This window comes from Populus alba, chromosome 5 (genome assembly GCF_005239225.2).
Source record: "Populus alba chromosome 5, ASM523922v2, whole genome shotgun sequence".
Classification (NCBI taxonomy): Eukaryota; Viridiplantae; Streptophyta; class Magnoliopsida; order Malpighiales; family Salicaceae; genus Populus; species Populus alba.
The window spans coordinates 10818721-10839182 of NC_133288.1; the positions used below are offsets into that span (position 1 = coordinate 10818721).

General features: G+C 29.8%; 2 protein-coding genes and 3 non-coding genes across 5 annotated transcripts; all 5 read right to left on the reverse strand.

Annotated features, from left to right (window-relative positions):
- Nucleotides 1-3650: 3650 nt before the first annotated feature.
- Nucleotides 3651-4091, reverse strand: LOC118048340 (uncharacterized). Its single transcript, XM_035057967.2, has one exon. The coding sequence runs from the start codon at nt 4089-4091 to the stop codon at nt 3651-3653; it is 441 nt and encodes a 146-aa protein (XP_034913858.1).
- A 7669-nt stretch (nt 4092-11760) lies between these two features.
- On the reverse strand, nt 11761-13574 carry LOC118048348 (oxygen-evolving enhancer protein 1, chloroplastic). The gene is made up of 2 exons (XM_035057980.2): nt 13226-13574; nt 11761-12717 (listed from the first exon to the last, which is right to left on the reverse strand). Exons 1-2 carry the CDS (start codon nt 13463-13465, stop codon nt 11962-11964), a joined length of 996 nt encoding a protein of 331 aa, XP_034913871.1. The 5' UTR covers nt 13466-13574; the 3' UTR covers nt 11761-11961.
- Nucleotides 13575-13771: 197 nt separating this feature from the next.
- On the reverse strand, nt 13772-13845 carry TRNAI-AAU (transfer RNA isoleucine (anticodon AAU)). Its single transcript has one exon. It is a non-coding gene; the product is annotated as a tRNA-Ile (tRNA).
- Nucleotides 13846-15793: 1948 nt separating this feature from the next.
- LOC118048396 (small nucleolar RNA Z105) lies at nt 15794-15862 on the reverse strand. Its single transcript, XR_004687460.1, has one exon. It is a non-coding gene; the product is annotated as a small nucleolar RNA Z105 (small nucleolar RNA).
- A 107-nt stretch (nt 15863-15969) lies between these two features.
- LOC118048402 (small nucleolar RNA SNOR75) lies at nt 15970-16060 on the reverse strand. The gene has a single exon (XR_004687461.1). It is a non-coding gene; the product is annotated as a small nucleolar RNA SNOR75 (small nucleolar RNA).
- Nucleotides 16061-20462: the final 4402 nt, after the last annotated feature.

Below are 20462 nucleotides of genomic sequence, written 5' to 3' on the forward strand. Positions count from 1 at the left end.
CTTAAGTCAACGAGGAGGAGAGGGAAGAGAATAGAGAATGGATAACAAAAAGAGAAATAATTGCATCAACCATGTGCAATGATTATAACACTAAAAAAAAACTAGTAATTGAGTGTTAATTATATGTGTTTGTTGTCTTGCTTGAGTTTGTATTATCTTTGTTATGTATTTGGATTGTTTGTTGACTTTATTATAATTTCTTATGTATTTTATGTATTCTCTTTTAAATATTAATTGTAGTTTTTATATTTAATTTATTAAATCTAAATATTGTATGATTATATTTTGTATAAATTTGTAACCTTTTTTTTTTTTGTAGAAATAAGTACCACACGGAATGAAAAATATAAGGGTAAACACTTTACATAGTCTAAGCCTATGTTTCACATGCTACTTGAGATATTAGTTAAGGAGGCACTTAAAGGAAACAAAATTTCTTCTACTTTTAGAGTAGAATCTTTTGTTAAGGTGGCTACAGAAATTAGTCAAAAGTTTAACGTTCAATGCGAGCCTAAGCATGTTGACAATCATCTCAAAATTGTGAAAAAAGAATGGGGAATAATAACCAAGCTTAAAAATAAAAGTGGTTTTGGTTGGGATGATTGTTTGAAGATAATTACAGTTTTGAAAGATGTTTATGATGAAGAAGTGAATGTATGAAAAATATTATACTCTTCGTAATTTTTATTTTTACTTTTGTTTCCAAAATGTTATACAAGGAACTAAAAAATTTCATATTCTAAACTTTATGAATAGGCACATCCCAATCATGATAAGTATCTCAACAAAAAACTTGATATATATGAGGTAATGACAATTGTTGTTGGAAAAGATATGGCAACCGAAAATTATGCCAAATCATATGCTGATGTCAACTTGGAAGAAAACACTAAAGAGCTATCAATTTCAATTAAAAATGAAGGGGAATATAAAGAAACTTCAAAAGCAAAAGAGACATCTTCCTCTAGTGCACAAAAAAGACAACATAGAAAGAGAAATCACATGTATGAAGATGATAGTGTTGAAAAGTTGTCGAAAAAGATTAAAGATGTAGCATTTGCAATCTAAAACCTCAACAAAAATCAACTTGATGTTAATGAGCTATATACAGAAGTGATGAAAATTGAAGGCTTTGATGAGATCACTCTTGGGGATGCATTTGATCACTTGGTCCAACATGAAATGTTGGCAAAAGCATTTATGGTAAAAAATACTAATTTGAGAAAAATTTGGGTTCAAAATTTTATGAACCAACGCAGCTATAAGCCTGATTGCTAAGATGATTTCACTATAATAAAAAAGTTTATGTTTGTTATTTAACAAGTATGCTTACTTGTTTAATTCGGTCTAGCATACTTATGTTTGTTAATTTGAACTAATATGTACGAGTATTACATTAAAACTTAATATTTATGCATGACTATGTTTGATGTAAGATATTTATATTTATTTCTTAATACTTATTTGATATATATTAAAGGGATATTACAAAGATAATTGCCTATACCTGTAAAAAAAAAAAAAACAATTGTTATCCAAAAAATCTATCAAAATATTTTTGTATTTATTTATCTTTTAAAAAAATATTCATACAAAAAATACAAATATCTAACTCTTAATACCATAAACTAATTTAGCTTTCTTCATATGAAAAAAAAAATATTTTAAGCTTTTAAAATTGAAAAAAAAAAATAGGTTTTACTTTTGAAAAATTGCACAAGGTTATATCTCTATAATATTATATGACATATATAGTTATATTTTATAAAATAAGCTATATATGAATATAAGATATAATAAAAAAAAATCATCATTACACTTTTTAGATTCTATTCTTTTTATTGTAACTGATTAAATATTTATATTTAATATTTTTCACATATTAGATAAATTTGAAAAAAAATTAATTCATTAATAAATTATTTTCCAGTTCATTTTCCATAACATAACCAAATACTGGAAATTATTTTCCAGTTTATTTTCCATAATACTACTAAACATCGGATAAAGTAATTCACTTTTAAAAAAAACTACTTTTCAAAAGAAAATCATTTTTCTGCAAACAAACAAGGCCTAAGCATCCTTTTTCGTCTTCTAAAAATCATAGACTCTAATTTAAATTTTTTATAACTTCTCAAAAATAGCAATGTGGAATATCTTAAACAATGAAAAAAAAACATGATAGATAGATTATGAGTTATAATCTTAAAATAGAATTTAATTTATATTTATGTGGATTATCAGTCAAGTGCTTAATAAATACCTATTTATTTTTATATTTTAAAAGTGTGTTTGAAAAAAAATTAAATTAATTTTATTTTTTCTTTTAAATTAATATTTTTTTTAGTGTTTTTGAATTTTTTCATGAAATCAAAAATAATTTTTTAAAAATAAAAAAATATTGTTTTAATATATTTTTAAATAAAAATTATTTTAAAAAAAAAACTATAATTATTTTTCCAAACAGTACATACAAATCGTAGCAGTCACCAAATTATTAATTACAACAGCTGTGAGATTACCATAGCAAAGCACATCAATCTTATCTTATAACTAATTTCCTCGCCACCACACCACCTAATAGCGACCCCAAAGCCAATCAAAGCACTTATGCAGATTGAGGAGCCATAATATTACAGGTGTTAGGAAAACATTTATGCAGAAAACACCCCGAACAAAGCTAATAAGGCAAAACCCATAACGGCATGTTTAGTGTGATTGATTATTGTTTTTTAAAGTATTTTTTGTGTTGAAATTATATTAAAATAATATATTTTTTATTTTTAAAAAATTAATTTTTTATATAAAAAAATTTAATTTATTATAAATACAAATTGATGCGTGTTTCTAAATGTAGCTGTAGGCAAAGTGGTGTCAATCGCAGATTTTGCCTTGCCGAGTAAAATGACACAACATAAAAACGTGGCCACGCCTTTATGGTTAAAATGCATTAGTTGCATTAATATTAATTGTGCAGATCACAATAATAACATTTCAACCGGTCAATAATCGGATCCAAATCCGAAATTGAGAAGGAACCATATGTTGATTGCTACTAATTTCGAACATCAAGAATATTATTCTTGCTTCCTCTTTTCTCTTATAGGCCAAGATTAAACCTATAGTATTTACATATTGCAAACACCAATTTAAAAAATGATATCCTTTACTTTTTTTTTTTTTATGATTCACATGAGATATCCAGACTAACTTGAATATACTTTTAACTAATTTTTACAAATTTTAAAATTATCAAACATAAAACTTAATTTAAAAAAAAAAAAACAAAAAACCACCTTTTAATCTCAAGTTCAAGTCTTCAATAGAAAATAAAAAATAATATTGACAATCACAGAAACTTGAATTGGGAAAACAGGGAGAGAAAAAAAAAAAAAAAAAAAACCACCCTTTAATCTCGAGCTATAGTAATAACGCACGGAGCCATTCATGCTCACCTGTTACTAATAAGAAAAAATTAATTATTATTTTCGAACATAGAATCAACTCATCTAGGGGTAAATGGGTGACAGCCAGAAGTATCGTACCACCGAATCAGCTTACCAAGCACAACCTCCCAAGAGTCTCAACAATTTAACCCCCGTCATTACAATATTTACACCAATACCCCTCGATAAATTCCCAGACTATCCCTACTCGGGAATTGCACTCAACATTGCCGTAAACTTACTCCTGCCGCCATTTCTGCTCGGCCCACCACCGCGACCATCACTGTCTGCAGAAAACACCAATTTCTTGCGGCACCTACATCTTTCAGCCCCTCCAGTTTTCATTAAAGCTGAGCTAGCTTTAACAGCCAATGCAGCCATTTGTTCTGGCTGCAATGGATGCTTCAACCAGCTCAATGGCAAAGCAAAATAGAGCTGACCCGGCTGGAGTTCTTCATCATCATTTATAGCCGAAGCAACATCGTCAAATTCCATTTCATCGGCGTTGCAAATGAAGCAGGTAGGATTCTTGGCAAGAACATAAGAAACCTTGACTGGGTATGAGAATTCCTGTAACCTTCCATCTTGTAAAATCAACTTTGCCGTTGCTACATGTGCTGATTCACAAGAACTGCAAATGCCCATGAGTGTTTTTTTTATTATTACTTTTCTTTCTTTTTGGCTGGTGATGAGAGGTCTGAAATCCGAAGAGGAAGAGGGTGGTGCCTGCGTGCGTGAGTGTGTGTGTGTGTATTTTAATCAAGGAGAGATTGCTTCTATATCTGTATTTGGTTGCCACGTCAGATTTGTCATTTTACGTGATCACTGTGCAGGAGTTGCCAGCCTGTAAGTTGTGGGAGACAGGTTGTATGTATGTGGTATTTAGTAACCTCGATTCTAGGTCATATTACACAGACAGGGACTGCAGATTTTTGTGTTTTGAATTTCTCTCGCTAATTATATTTTATTATTTTCGTCTCAGCTTTTATTTATTTATTCACATTAAATCTGTTTTTCTAAATTCTAATACACTGAATTATAGAATATTCACACGGAAAAAAGATTAAATTATAAAGTAAAGTAATATAATCAAACATAATTTAGGATTGTGGTCTAGTTAATATTAATATGATATTTATTATACAAAACCCATTAAAGTTAACTAGAGCTGGTTAGTTAATTTTAATGGGCTTTGTATAATAAATATATTATTAAAAAGAAAACAAAACAACAACTATAAGCTTATAACATTTTTTTTTTTAAAATAACTTTTTCACATTCCATCTTGTTTCATTGTTATGTTATGATTTTAGAGCCTATTAAATAATTATTATTTTAAAATCAATCTTCTTCATAAATCTTTTTTACATCACAAATCTTTTTTTTAAAATATAACTTTTTAGGTAGCAAACCTTACTTTAGTGTTGCAACCCTCTTGTAACCCTAATGATATCAGCTCGTACCATTAACCCATAACTAACTTTCAACATGTTTATCATGACTCATTTAAATTTATTAATAGTAGCAACATGTATTCTATTAAAATCATATAACTAATAACATTATAAAAGTCAATCTAATCAACCTATAATATGTGAATACAACAATATCAACTACTCATGAGCATGCTAATCGCTTTTTTTTTTATTGGAGTATTATTTTTAATTATTGGTTGTACCATATCTCATGTCTTTTAAACCACTCTATTATTAACATTGACCTCTTCCTATACAACACGCATCATGTCTATGCACTCTATATTGATTGAACTACATCAAAAGCATGATGAAAGTGTCATAACCTAGTTATAATGTGGAAAGACCTCTAATGATTAACTTGTAATTTTTGGTAAACCTCTTAATCCTTTATATTTTGACATTTACCTATTCAAAGGGTTTAATACAGATTTTAATAATCTTGTCACTAATCTTACTTCTAGGGTTTAATTGGTATCCATTATTGAATACACTCTTTTAATGTTAACTAATAATTTTATAATAGGAATACCTTTCGATGTCTTTTTATTCGGCAAGGCAATGATGCCAATACCATATACCTAGCAACTTATCTTGCCCGATCCAATGTACCATAATTAGGTTAAGGACAATCTCCCTCTTTTTATAGCAGTGCATCTCTATAAAAGTATAAGACTCATAGGTTATAAATACATCATAAGTTGTTCAAGCTTTAAATTTATAATCTCTTATCTAGACTTTGTTTGGGTAAAACCATGAGTGATTGATCCCATAAATAATAATTAAATAATCATAAAAAAGAAATATATAAAGATATAGTGAGTACCCACTAAAGAGAATTTTGTAGATCCTCTCACTAAGCCATTGTCTATAATAAGAGCATTGTCTTTAAGTATAGCAATATGATATTGGATACATGAGTGATTGACTTTAGTGCAAGTAGGAGATTGTTAGTGTATACATTTTATAACTAATTGGTTGGTTACATATGACATTGACTTTGTTCATGTAAATATATTTAATTTTAACAAAAGGTTTTATTTATCTTTAATATCAAATATTTGATAAATAAATTTAATATTTGATTATGAATCTAGAGTAAAGATAAAGTTCCTAAGATAAAAATATTTTGCAAATAAAATTATAAAGTTATTATAATTATTGAATTCATATTGCATCAAAGCATTGTTCTTAAATATTCATGGTCAATACTCTATTTATACTAAATATTAATTAGAGTTGTTGAGACTGATACATATTATGTCTTTTCTTTTATGACAAAAAGTCTATGTTCTCATAAGATAAGGTATGGAAATACTTATAACTAACATATAAGTGCTTGTTAGATAACATATATACTGAACTGACCCACATGAGAATTTTATATGGAGAGATCACATATGTCTATAGAAAAACTCATGTGAAAATTGTGTAAATGATTTTTAGACTTGAGATCACTAAGTTATCTTATATATGAAATATTATATTTTGGTCCTACTACACGTTGTCCTAATCAAGGGTATTAAATAGTAGATATTGGGTATAACATGAACTATAGTAAGATATTTAAGTAATAAAGAGATGATTCATCACCCTAGATGAATTAGAAAAAAAATATTATATTTGTTCTCAAATTGTATTGATTATAAATCTTTGTGCAATGTGAGATAAGATTTAAAAAGAGTTTCAAATCTTATTCAAAGAATTAATAACTATGGTGTTGAAAGCAAACATTATTTGACAGTGTAGATACACTTGATACTATAATGTCTAAATCAAAATATTATTAATGAATGAATAATAATCACATTAAGAAATTGATCGCTAAAAGGTTAAGTCAAATCTTTTATGACTTTTCTAATATTTGAGAGATCATGACACGTTGCTAAACTTTATACTTGATCTTTAAATATAAATGAACTAATTATTGAATTCATAATAGATTTATTTATTTAATTCCTATTTTATTTAGGATTGTGATTTATATTTAGACTAATTTATTAGAAAACCAAATGTGTCACACATATAATAACCATTAATAAGAAATTAAACTAGGGGGAATTGATATTTTATCATTTATAGGGTTTTTAGGTTTTCCTATAAATATAATGTTATGCCTTTTGTTTTCTGTACAGTGATAAAAACTATGTAAGTTACAGAACACTTAAAAAACACAAAAGAAAAGAATTAACACTTAAAGACATAACAATTAAGAGATTTTTTATTGGTGGTTCATGTTGATTACCCTTAAAGGCTAAACAATTGAACAACTTGTGATTTGCAACAACTCAGCTTTAAAGTAATTATTCAAAACCGAGAAGAACATTTTATATTATGGTAATCTTTGATTAAACCCTAAACGACCTTAAATCTATTTGACGAAATCCTTGGGGTTCCTAAAAAAATTTTAAATATACCATTTTTGCTATGTATATGTATTTTAGAAAACCCAACCATAGGGTCTAATGAGAAGTGCTCTTCATAGCAACTCATTTGGAGAGTTGGATTATCGTGTTTACTTTGTATGTTGTTATGTGGTGTTTATATATATATATATATATATATATATATATATATATATAGAACTAAAGAACTAAAGTTATCTATGTGCATGTGGTGCATGTAATGGAGCTGTATATTATATTTCTTGTTGATGGAATGAAAGAGTAAGAAGATGTTTTTATATGGCTAGAACAATATTGTTGAGCACTTGCACTTGATAAAAATGTTGGTGAAGATCTAGAAGGACTAGAGTTTCTTTAGTAGAGAGATCAATTATTCTTTCATATTTTGGAGTTTCATCAACCATAAAAAGAATTTCTTGTGATGGATTAGAATGAACTAGCTTTATATTCAATTTTCATAAATGACACCACTAATAAATTTGTGATGTGATGAACCTCAAATTAGATATGAAATTATAAGCTAAGCTTCTTTTAATTATTTTCTATAGCAATCCACATATTACAAGATCATTAATTATCTCAACATCTATTGTCCCTGAAGTTTATTTAGTGTTCTTTAACAGTCTTAATTTCACTTTATTTATATATTGGCCCTTGAGTTTGTTGTATATTGCCCCAATTTATCAATTTCTTAACTTCCACCTTCTCATGTTTAACATTAGGAACAAGTTAGAAATGCAGTTTTTTTTAGCTTTTCTTCTATAAAGTGTTAATTTATTTTGATTTTATGATCCTTTCAAACAAAGATAAGTTATAATGAGAATTTTACTTTCCACTAGCTCATTCGGTATTTGAAACCTAGCTAAATCGTTAAAAAGAGAACATATAAATGATGTTAATGAGACATTAGTCCATTACTCAATAAAGAATTTAAAAATACAATTTTAAGGATTAAAGAAAATTTACTAAATTATCTTATTGACGAGGACTCATTATTAAGGTCCGGATCTACTGGGTTTTCTTATTGTTTTCTTGGTTTGCTTGATAACTAGTTGTTTATTTATTAGGTGGTTTGAATCTACTAACTTGCTTGATCTACTAGATTTTCATTTTGTTTTGTGTTTTGTATTTTGGTTGGTGGGTTTTGACCTGGATAGAGAAGGGAGAGAGAATGAGTGGTGTGATTATAGTTATTTTCCACACTTTAATATATATGGAGTATTATCATCTCTTTATTGATTTTTAAAATATACCTTATCAAAATTGCAAAGTATAATATTCAAACATTTAGTTTTAAAATGAAAACATGGCTAAATTATATGATGCTCGGAGTAATTTATTCAATTTGTATTTGTGATTAAAATTAAGAAATTTAGAAGAATTTTTCTTCTTGTGATCTTAGTTGAGATTTACATTTTATTGATTAAAAAATAAAAAAAGTTCCTCTTTAATCATCATTTTAACCTTCTTCTCTGTATAAAAACACTCAAGTTTTGAAAGAATTTAAACTTCACAAAGCAACTTTTTATGAAAATGACTTCCTTTTGCTGTTGCAACATTTTAGAGTGTATATATTCGTTGCACATGCTTATTAATGCAATGGATTGTGGCAAATTCTTGAAGGCAGAGTAAGAGAGGGGTACATGCATTAGACTGACCTTTTTTCTTCAAATTTTAATTAGCTTCATACTTTATTATCTCAAGATTTCGTATCAGGAGAGGCCATTTCTGTGCGTGTGCGGGCGTGCATGTTCTGTTGCGTTTAACCTATGATTCATAATTAGAAAGATTTATTATTGTCTTTTCGAGTAATTTATTAGCTAGATTTGCTGTTTCATAATTGGATAAATTATTGAGGGAATGAGGCGTCCCACCTCCCTGCACCACTCCAACCATCCAAAAATATTATGGTATTGTTATTAAAAATAAAAATAAATTATTTTAATACAATTTCAAGAAAAAACATGTCTTGAAAATCATGATATTGTTTTTAAAACTAATTTTTTTTTTTTTAAATCATTTTAATACAATTCTCAATAAAAAAAATATTTTAAAAAATAACCACCACATAAACAAACAGGCTAAATCCCACAACATATCCTGAAAAATTATTCATGTTTCAAGCATCTTAAATGATTGAACTGGCATTTTACAGTTACATGCTCTTAATAGAATTGATAGGATAATGAAGCATACTTAGTTGGCAAAGCCAAAAGCAAACACACACCAACCGGCAAAAACATCTTATATGTGCTGTGGTGTTTACATAGGCATCTGAGAAAGTCTAATCTAAATAATTTCAACTTGATCTATTGATCTTAGACTTGTGAAGTTAACCATTGACATTACCAGGGAAGCTCCTTCACAATTATTTTCTTGCTTAAAATCTAAGATAAAGGAGACCTTCTGGGTATACTTTTTCTTCCTTTTCTACCAGCGTAACAATACTGCTCGTCACAGCCATTGATGGAACCAAAGACCTCAATATCATCTTCTATTTTTCTTGAACGCTTTGATCTTTTCTGCAACCAAAATTGAACTTGTATAGTAAGCTGTTAATTAATCCATGATTTGAAAGAATTGTTTTATTATATTCCGTACATGTTTGCAGATATCCAGCAAGAAAAAGAGGCCCAGCAGCATTAGCATAAACGAATAGCAGTAATTAACAAACGAAGAAAATTAACACAGAAATTTGTAGTTATGAGAAGCCTTAATCAGAACTTACAACTTTGCATTCCACCGAGCAAAACTTGTAGCTATGAGATGAATCTTCTAATGTCGTTAGCTCCCATTGACATGATTCACACCTACGTTTCCTCTTATGATTTGTTTCACTGTAGTTGTGATTGATCAGAGGTCTTTGACTTTGATTTATTACTGATCCATTACTATTCTCTTTTGAAGTTCTTTGTTGGATATAAATAATAGAATTCTTATTAATGGAATATGGCTGAATCTCAGATATGTCGAACAGTGTTCTTATCACAGGTATTTTGATTCCTGGACTGTACGAAGATCTGTAAACCTGAAAAATATTCCAACAAACAATGATTAAATACGTTCTCCTAATTATTATATATAATTACGAAGCAGGAACTATAAATATATAACTTACTTGGATGACTTGGTGCCCTTTATGCACGTTGTTGCTGTTGCAGTGGTCACAGAACGGTGGTGATTTAGTGCAATCCACACAGAAGAAGTTGCAGTGTTTTGCTCTATTTGGATCATTATGATTCTCACATAGCTCGTAAAATTCTGTTTCTATCAAGTGCAGTAGCCATTGCGGAGAAGTTGCATGCTCCCCCATAATGGTCGCTATGCTTTCTGCCTCTTTTCACAATTTCTTCCTTCTTCTGCGAAAGCAAATTGGAGGAGAAGGCTAGCTATAAACCCTAAAACGTATTCTAGGCATATATTGCTCCATCATTCTCTATAGGAGGAGTCCTTTTTTTTTTTTTTTCCTTCCTGTTTTAGTAAGAGACAAAGTCTAGACTTGTTAGAGCTTCCAATATAGGAAGCTGTAGTGGTTACCAATTCCAACAGCTAAAACATTAACTTTTCTTAAAGAAAAACAAAACTCTTTCCTTTTTTCAAGGAATTGAGACTCAGAAAAAAGTTTGACTATGGACTTCCTGAAAATTTACTAGAAAATCTCTAAATTGGAGAAGAGAGATTCTACTCAGAGTTTCAGTAGTTATTATTTTTGTTATCAAGCCCTATTAGATTTAATTTTATCTTTATTTAAATCTTATAAAAATAATTATAATGATGTATCATCATTGATATTATTGAAATTATATTTCTTATAAAAAGAAAATAGGATTGCCAAGAAATATGGTGATCTATTTGTTTTCTAGTGCTGGGAAATATGCGTGTTTTTATATAATATGAAGATTCATTTTTATTTATAGTAGATGTTATTGAGTTCAAAACAAATACACTTTTAGGATTGAATGGGTCCCTCAAGCATGCATGTCATGGAAGGAAAGTTTCATTGGCCAACTGCTCTTTTATGATCTTGGAGCAAGCAATCTAATGATTTGGAATTAGCCTTCTTTTTTTTTTGTTTTTTTTTTTGGTGTGCGGGTCAGCTTACGCGCACCACGACTAATTTCATGGCCCACTGAATACCCTGCAAACCCAGTGGGTATGTAAGGCACCGTAAGGATGACAGACGTGCACATGAAGACTCGAACTCAGGAACAACGAAAGGAGACAAACTCCTCCCACCGCCAAGCCAAGAACCTCAGTGCGGAATTAGCCCCCTCTTGATTCAACTCTTGTTAGTTTATGTTTGGTTTTTTATGTGATTTTTCCTCCATTTTTATGGTCCCAATGGGCTTAAAATTTTGCATAGTACAGGCATAAGGTTCTGTCTAGAGGGCAGCTGTTTAGACCTCATAGCTCCTACCGTCCCACAACCTGCAATTATCTAACCATGGACCTTAATTTCCAAAGATTATTACAAAGAGGCTTGATAATTACAGCACAAAATAAAATAGTTTAGTGCAATTCATTTGGGTCACAGAAAAGTTTAGCAGCATTTTGAAACACTTAGCAAAATCTCAACCAAGAATAGCAAAATCTCAACCAAGAATAAATACACAGATTGTATACAGAAGAGCACTTTTATTCAAGCTGAGCATACCAGATCCCCTGGATCTTGACATCCTTGGGAGTCTTTGCTCCCAGATCAGTATCAGATGGCTGAAGACTCTCAAACACTCCTATGATCTCTCCAGTCTCAGGCTTGCTCTTGGTAACACTTAGGGTGATTTTACCTGTTGATGATGCGGTGTTCTTGATGTTTTCCTTGAGCAGTTCCTCCTCATCTCCTCTGCCTCCAGCAGGCAATGCAACTGCGTTGTCATAACCGGTTGAGCCACCTCTTCCCTTTGGGTCCAAGAAAGATGAACCCCGGTAGGATGGTACAAGGAACTCTCCACTGAAGCTCTCTGGTTTTCCTGATGCTGTTAATTGTTTAACGGTGAAAAGGAAAGGCACACGCTCGCCACCAGGCAGCTGAACGGTCACAGCAGCATAGTCAATACCATCTTTCTCCTCAAACTTGATGGTTCCATCGGGAGAGACCTCGAAAGGTCCCTCAATCTCGTCGAGGGTGTAGGTCAAACGTGTCATGAGCTTAGTGTTTTGGAACTCAGGTGGAGCATTCTTGCTTACACTTTCAGCCTTGACAGTGAATGAAGTTGGCTCCAGGCAGAACTTCTTAGCATTGTATTTGCCAGCCTTGAAGGCAAATGACTCAGCTCCCCCATCAAGGGTTGGGCATTGGTTAGCAGTTCCAGATCCTTTTACTTCCATGTATGTCTTGCTCTGGATTTCATCATAGGTCAGCCTCTTAGGGACTCCTTCAGCACTTGCTCCCTAAAATATGAAAAAAAAGAAACAAAAATATCAAACCTGGGGTTCGGATTTAATCCTCAATGTAACACTGAAACCTTAAATATAAATCTGCAGCAAAGGGATGGGCTCTAATAATCAATCCACACTGACTAATTACGGTGATCTTACCATGTGATTGCTTCCCTTCCCGTTGAGCAAGTACTTTATACGGCTCAAAATCTCTAATGCTATTAAAATGTCAAGGCCAAAGTAAGATGGACTTGAGCAATTTTGGGAACCTGGCCTTAAATCTCTCCTATCGAGTTCTCAACAGTTAATCATGCTGTTGAACCACGTACTTTAACAGTTTATGTCCAAAAAAAACACGCAAAGAAACAGGACAGGGTCAGCTTAATATATCATCATGCATGATATTGGTAGAGCAGGGCAATCATATTATAGTCCTGGTCGTCTAATATGAAGATGTTAAACTCTAAATTATATACCCGTTAGAAGTTTAAAAATATCTGATTAAGACATTCATACGTACCGAGGCGACAAGAGCAGAAGTAGCAAGAGCAAAGCCAGCGATCTTGCTAGCATCTACGCACTTTTGAGCCAAGTCTTTAAGGTCAGAATGCAAAGAGCAGGAGATCCTAGCACTAGCTGGTTCGAAGCCAAAAGCCTTGGAAACACTCTGAGAAGACCTGAGTTGAAGGCTGGTCCTAGAAGGCACACCCACCTTGGTGGGTTGCATCAGTGTAGCTGCTGCTTGTAGTGAGGCAGCCATTTAGTTCCAACTGCTGTCTGTCTGTCTGTCTGTCTAGCTTGGAACTCTGTATTCAAAAGAAAAGAAAAGAAAAAAAAAAACAGAGCGAGTGATCACAATAAGAAGTGCTTTGTGCTGGTTAAGGTGGTTGGTTTTGGTGTGGGTAAGATAAAGAGATAGGATAAGGCCTTCTCCTATTGGTTGATTGAAGGTAATGCCTCTGGTTTCTTAGTTTGCCACGTGGCAAGTATCAGGTTTGGGATTGCTCTCTCAATGTGACTGGATGGCGATGTTTGTGATTAATCCAAAAGAAATAAATATTTAAACTGGCCCATGCAGGTTTCGAACCTGCGACCTTCGCGTTATTAGCACGACGCTCTAACCAACTGAGCTAATAGGCCAACTTATTAAGGTTTTTCAATATACTTTATTTGGTATTTTTATCTGTAGCTGAAACGCAGAGTCCTGGGCTCCTGGCAAAGCTTAAACATATGAACAAGTTACGTACTCTAGTCGTTTCAATCGGACCAAGTTTTTAAAATTTTTTTATTTTTTTTTTTAAATTAATCTTTAAAAAAATTTTTTTTAATTTGTTTTGATATACTAATATTAAAAATAAATTTTAAAAAATTAATACATTTTCAAATAAAACATAATTTAAAAAACAATACCATTATTATTCTAAACATTTTCTTTATAATTGTCTTTTTGCGTTCACAAATGCAATGCCTTGGCATACTTATCATGTCAATTCAGAAACAAAACACCACAAGTAAACCTAAGATTGTCAATTTTATTCTGCTTCATCTAAAATGATTAATATTTTTTGTTTTAATTTAAAAATAAAATAATTTTTATCTCACTCATAATCTCTACCCATTCTAAAAATTCTGGGCAGAAGCTTTGTTCAAATAATTTGTTTTTTAATATATACTTTTTACTCTAATTTCAACCTTCAACACTTAATTTATTGAAGATAAGATTTCATAATTTATTATGGATTGTTTTTTTTATGGTTATCTCAAACTCATGTTTTTTTAACAAGTTTTTTTTATCTATTTTTTAATTGATTTGTTTTTCAATTTCAACATTCAATTTTTTTTTTTTTTTTTTTTTACATTTAGTTAATTGATTATGAAATTAGGTTTTCTCATTTGTTTTGGTTTGTTTTCTATACTTAAACCATGAATTTTACGAGTTGATCCAAGTAGACTTATATTATTTTATAATCTCATGATTCCAAGTGTATCTAATTTATTGTCATTTCAATATATTTTTTTTTTAATGAAACAATGTTTTTTTTTTTGCATTTTAATGAAACTATATTTTTATCGATCAAATTATTTTTTAACTCATCAAATCAATTCAATCAACTCCTTTTAAGTTAATTTATTTTTGAATTTAAATTGAAATTATCTTTGTTGAATTAACATATATAGCATACAACCTATTTTCTGAGAAATATTTACCTTCCAAAAAAAAAAAAAAAAGTCTTTCTCTAAAAAATGCTTTGAAAATGAGAAGATATACAGAACAACATTTCAATGAGATAGTGCTGAAATATTTCAAAACAACTTTTTTTTTAATTAAAAACAAACAAAACTCCAACTAAAACAGAATTTATAACTCGGTTCGTATTACCTTAGTGCAACAGTAATATTATTTTGTTTGGAGTTTTAGACGAAATATAATTGAAATTATATTTTTTAAAATTTTAAAATATTTTTATTTAAAATTATTTTTTTATATTTATAAATATTTTAATATAAAAAATAATTTTTTTAAGAAAATAAAAACACAAACCACACATCCATTGGAATGCAAACCTTGTTTTAATATATTATTATTTTAATGCATTTACCGTTACCAGTAAATTGAAAACCCTGTTTTTATCTTTCTTTAATCTGCAATGCATTATCATCTTATAGACAATCTATAATGCTTTACCATCTGATTGTAATTGGCTTCATTTCGAAGAAACCATTGCTTTCTCGTCTTACTGCAGAAAACTAGAAAAACCCAATCTGCTTCTAAACATTTTCTTAGGTAAATCACAAAATGATCGCATCAATTTACTTTTTCTCCCATTGTCTTGTTTAGGTCTCATCAATTTCAATATCCAAACTCAATTTTTTTCTCCAGACTGGAAAAAATTCAGTTCATCGGCTGAAGGGGGGAGCAGTCACAAGGAGAAGGATAGCCAGCTCAAAAGTGCTTGAAATGCAATCATAGGTAAAAACCCTCAATGCTTATGAGAGATTAAGATTGCTTTCTCATCATAGCTGCATCATCATCCTTCTCCCTCAAGGGATGCAAGAACTAACACAAAATCAAAAGAAAAGCAGGCATTCAGAATGAGTAGGAGGTGTTGAATCATCATACATGTAAGATAATTTAAACCTTTCATCATTATTGCCTGCCCTTCATCCTTTCAAACAGAAATACCTCAACCAAAGAAACAAAATTGGACATTGAGGTAACTATATTAGTAAATTGTTTTCAATGAGAAAAAGAATAAAAAGGATTCCTCTCAGACAAATGCCTCGAATTGTCCTCACAATTTGAAAGAATGGAAAAATGATCAGACTCGTCATCCATGTTTCTTCATCACCGAGAAATCATTGAAAAGAAAAGTGTAAACAATAATTAAAAAAAGAAAAACAAATGATGATTACAATCGTTAAAAGAGAAGGAGAGAAAAACGAAGGAAAATATGATTGATGGGAAAACGAAGATATGAGGAGGATAAGCTGGCTCCATCACTATTCGTGGCCTTCGCTTTGTTTTTATAGCTGAAAGAGTACTAGGGTTAGGGTTTTCTTGTTACTTCCTCTTCATCATCTGCTCAAATTACCAGGCTGCCCTCCCAACTTCATCCGTTTGACAAGTCGGTTATGGTTTTCTTTTCAGCAACTTTTTGGAGAGTCTAGTTTAGTTGCTAAAGAAAAAACACGTATTTTAGACACACACACACACACAAGGTATATTTTTTATTTTTATATTAGAATTTTTATAAAAGACAATGAATTATCTAAAAAAAATCTATGTAGTTGGGAAAAAAGAAAATGGTTCTCTCTATTTTCTTTTCTTTCAATGATGTGATCAATTTATGTTTTATTAACACTAGTTTGTATTTACAGTAATGATTTTCAAAATCCCTATTGAATTTTTTTAATAAATATTAATGAGAAATTGGTTTATTAATATTTGAATGGTGTTTATTGAATTTGTTTTGTGAAAATTAGTCAAAAATAGATTTTTAAATAAAAAAAACATTGAACCTAACTTTTCAATCATTTCCTTTGACGAAAAAAATAAATAAATCAATAGACGATAAATTATCTATCAATAAAAAGAACAATGGTCTACCTTTTATATATATATATATATATATATATAATATATGGGCAATGATATGTCATTCACGCACTTAAAAAGAAGTTGTCCATGGCCATGTGCATATGCCCTACTTTGTTATAGGCCAAACACGATGGCCTTCACATATCCAAATGTCTAGTATATTTTTTTATAAAGTTTTTATGGTTTTTATTTTATTTTAATTAATTTTTTTTTAATAAATTAAAGATACTATTTTAATAAATATCATTCTAGTTTTACTTGATTTTCAAGTAAGATATATATCATTTGATAATAATAGCTAACACACATTTTTTCTGGCTATATATATATATATTTGGCTGTCTTATTATCATATAATTAGATAATAAAAAATAAACACTAAAAATTTCTCCGTGGTATTGTGTGAGCAATTTATCATCCTTATATTTTTTTAAATGTATTTATAAAAAAAATATCAAAACATTATTTTTTATTAAAACTTGCTTTTATGATTATTACAAGTCTTTGTATAAAAATAAATATAATGGTGACAAAATTTCCAAAAACAAATGTTAATAAGATAAAGCGACTTTAATTAAAGAGATACATTTCTTATATTTATTTCAAATGATTGCTATTTATTCTAATTTATTTTAGCTTTTATCAAATAAAATGTATAGACTAATAAAACTATGTTTTTTGTTGAGAAAAAAAGATTAATAAGAAAAGAAAGAATTGCACGAGTAAATTACTTTGTATGTAATCAAATAACAATCAGAATTGGTTATGATAAAGTAATTAAGATTAAAGTTATGATATTATTTTATTAGATTCCATTCAATTTAGTGTATACTTTCATATAAAATTGTTGCTTTTTTTATGATGTTAAAATGCATTTTTTTAATTATTATATGTGAACACATTGTGTAGTTTTTTTTAAGTATGAGGTGATTAATATTCTATAAAACAAAGTTTCAAAACAAGAAAATTTTAGGAATATTTTATTTTGAATTGCTTTTACATTTTATTTAATGAAGCATGCTACTTATAATGAAAAATTGCATTAATCAAAAAACAAGGTTTTGATTAAAACAAAATACATTTTCTTCCATGATTTTATTCTCTATCTTTCTTGCTATCATAACCCCAATGTTTTACAAAATATTTTCCAAAAATCTATAAAAGCAAAAGGATAAAAGATAAATGTGTTTTCAATGCATTTTGAGAATGCACACCCTTTTTGTAATTTTTAGATTATTTTTCTTTTATTGATGTCTTCACAAAAAAAAAAAATCAAAGAAATACATTTTCAATGCATTCCCATCCATTTCATATTTCTTAATTAGTTATCAAATTGATTTAAAGGTGATTCTTTTAAAAAAATACAAAAAAAATTAATAAATTAAAATACAGAGCAAAACTGATAAAGGGACTAAAGTGCGAATTAAAAAAAATAGGGAATGTAGATAAATTGGAGTTGTTTGGTGACCAAGTAATAAAAAAAAATTGACAAGCATCAAGTGGGCTAAAGTGTAAAACAAGAGAAATGAGGGATTAAAGTGAAATTGAGTTAACTTGGGGACTAAGTAACTCAAGAGAAAATGATAAAGTATGTTGCTTATAAATAGATGAGTGAGTTGTAGAAAAATATAGGGGGTTACCATAAAAAATACTATTCATTATCTCTTCCAACTAAAACCCTAGCCACCATAATTTTATTTTTTTGGGAAAGAATATGAGTTGAAGTGTGGAGAAATAAATACTAGAAGAACATTAGTCATCTTCTCCTACCTTACCTTTCCCAACGTAAAAAAAACTCAAACCTTGTTTTTCTCTTTAAAACTAAGACTTGTTCCTTAATATCTCTCACATCCGTCCTCCACTTCCGACAAGACCAGCCATCTATAAAATTAATCAATCAATTGAAAATCAACTTTTTCATCATCATTGTCAATTAGAGAGAGTGAGTGAGAGAGAACAATCCTAAAAACTTCTCTCTATAATCTCTCTCCTCCATGCTCCAAACCATGCAAGACCATTATTATTCTTCTCATCTTGAAGATGAATACATAGCCATATAAGCTCTATAAACTAATAATCTCATTGTGAGCAAATATACAAGTTACAAAACAAACTAGTAGAGAGAGAAACGACCATCACAGCTTTTTGGTGTCATATCTCCCTCATCAGCATAAGGTGGTTTATACGAAAGAGAGCATCATGGCTCACTCTAAGGATCTGACCACGCATCAATAGATCATGGAACAACATGGAGAATATGACAACCCATTCCTAGAACATGGTTGCCATGCACCAACACTGATTTTCTTCACTTTAGAAGTGTTTTACCCCTTGTAGTCTCTTTCAGTCATCCTTAACCACTCTAGAAGGTTCATTTTGAATCCTGAACCTCTTAAATATAATATAATTTATTGCACATGATTAGTTTTTATTAAACTTAAGGAAAAAGAACAAAAAAAAATCACAAAGGGCATAACAAAAAAAAGGTTTGCTAATATAAACAATGGCATGATCTCATTCAAAAACAAATAAAAACAAATAACTTTATTTAAATGAATTTGAAGAGAAAAAATAATAATTTAGATCCTTAAGATGGAACCTAAGAGTGTAGGCACATTCACTTCTAGCCAAAACAATGAACAAGTGTGCAGAGGCTTCCAAGTGCAGGCTCAAAAGTGTGAACGATGTGGGCTTGCTACGTTATAGGTCAGATCAAAAATTGTTTACATAAAATAGATTTAGGCTGCGGGGAACTCTTTAGCATTATTATTAAACCCAACTAAACGGTTCAAACTTCAAACCTTTCAACCTGACTCCATGCCTAGCCCGGGTTTCAAATTTAATCGTGGGAGTTGCTCTAAAGTAATCTAGTCGCTTGGTAGGTCTTAAGGCAACCTGAACATGTAAAAACATGGTTTGGCTTTAAAAAAATTCAAGATGATAATTTCAAAGAAATATATATTAAGATAGAAACATATTAAATTAACCTATCCAGACTTCATGACTTTACTCATCAAAACCGTGACATGAGCTATGGATTCCATTGGATTTAATAACTTTGTTTTTAAAATCCATTTTTTTATTAATAATATATGATAACAAAAATAGACCATTGCAAAATTTAGCACCAACCAAATACTTGAACGTTTTATTCAAGACCGTGATAACTCTAGAAAAAGCAAACAAAACAAATAATGAAGACCAATTCAAAATCAATTAAATATTGAAGGATTAAATTGAAAAAAAAAAAAAAAATTAATAAAACACACAATGTTGAATGATAACATTAAAAAATAAAAATTAAAAGAAAAAAAATCGAACGAAAGAAAAACACACCACGAAAGCCTAATAGCAATGAACGTCCGAGTCATAATTTTTCTCAGAAGAAACACCTCCGCTTCATAATTGCAAATATATGTTTATTTCACTAACTCTCGTCCTATTTAAATCAGAAATCTATAAGAATGGAGTTTGAAAATCCAGCAATTCTCCTAGACAAAAAAAGAAAAAAAAAAAAAAATATATATATATATATATATAGGCAAAGGCCCATGCGACCCCATGTGATAGGGGTTCGTACCATGTTTCGCAAAATGATTCTTGGACAGAATGCACAAGACATTGTTCCATACCAGTCTTCATCATGAATCGAAGGAAA

Bases quoted from the DNA above. Each gene is read 5' to 3' on its own strand.
- LOC118048340 (XM_035057967.2), bottom strand. From the start codon at position 4,091: ATGGGCATTTGCAGTTCTTGTGAATCAGCACATGTAGCAACGGCAAAG.
- LOC118048348 (XM_035057980.2), bottom strand. From the start codon at position 13,465: ATGGCTGCCTCACTACAAGCAGCAGCTACACTGATGCAACCCACCAAG. The intron at 12,718-13,225 runs GTACGTATGAAT...TTCATATTTTAG, and splicing joins CTTCTGCTCTTGTCGCCTCG to GGAGCAAGTGCTGAAGGAGT.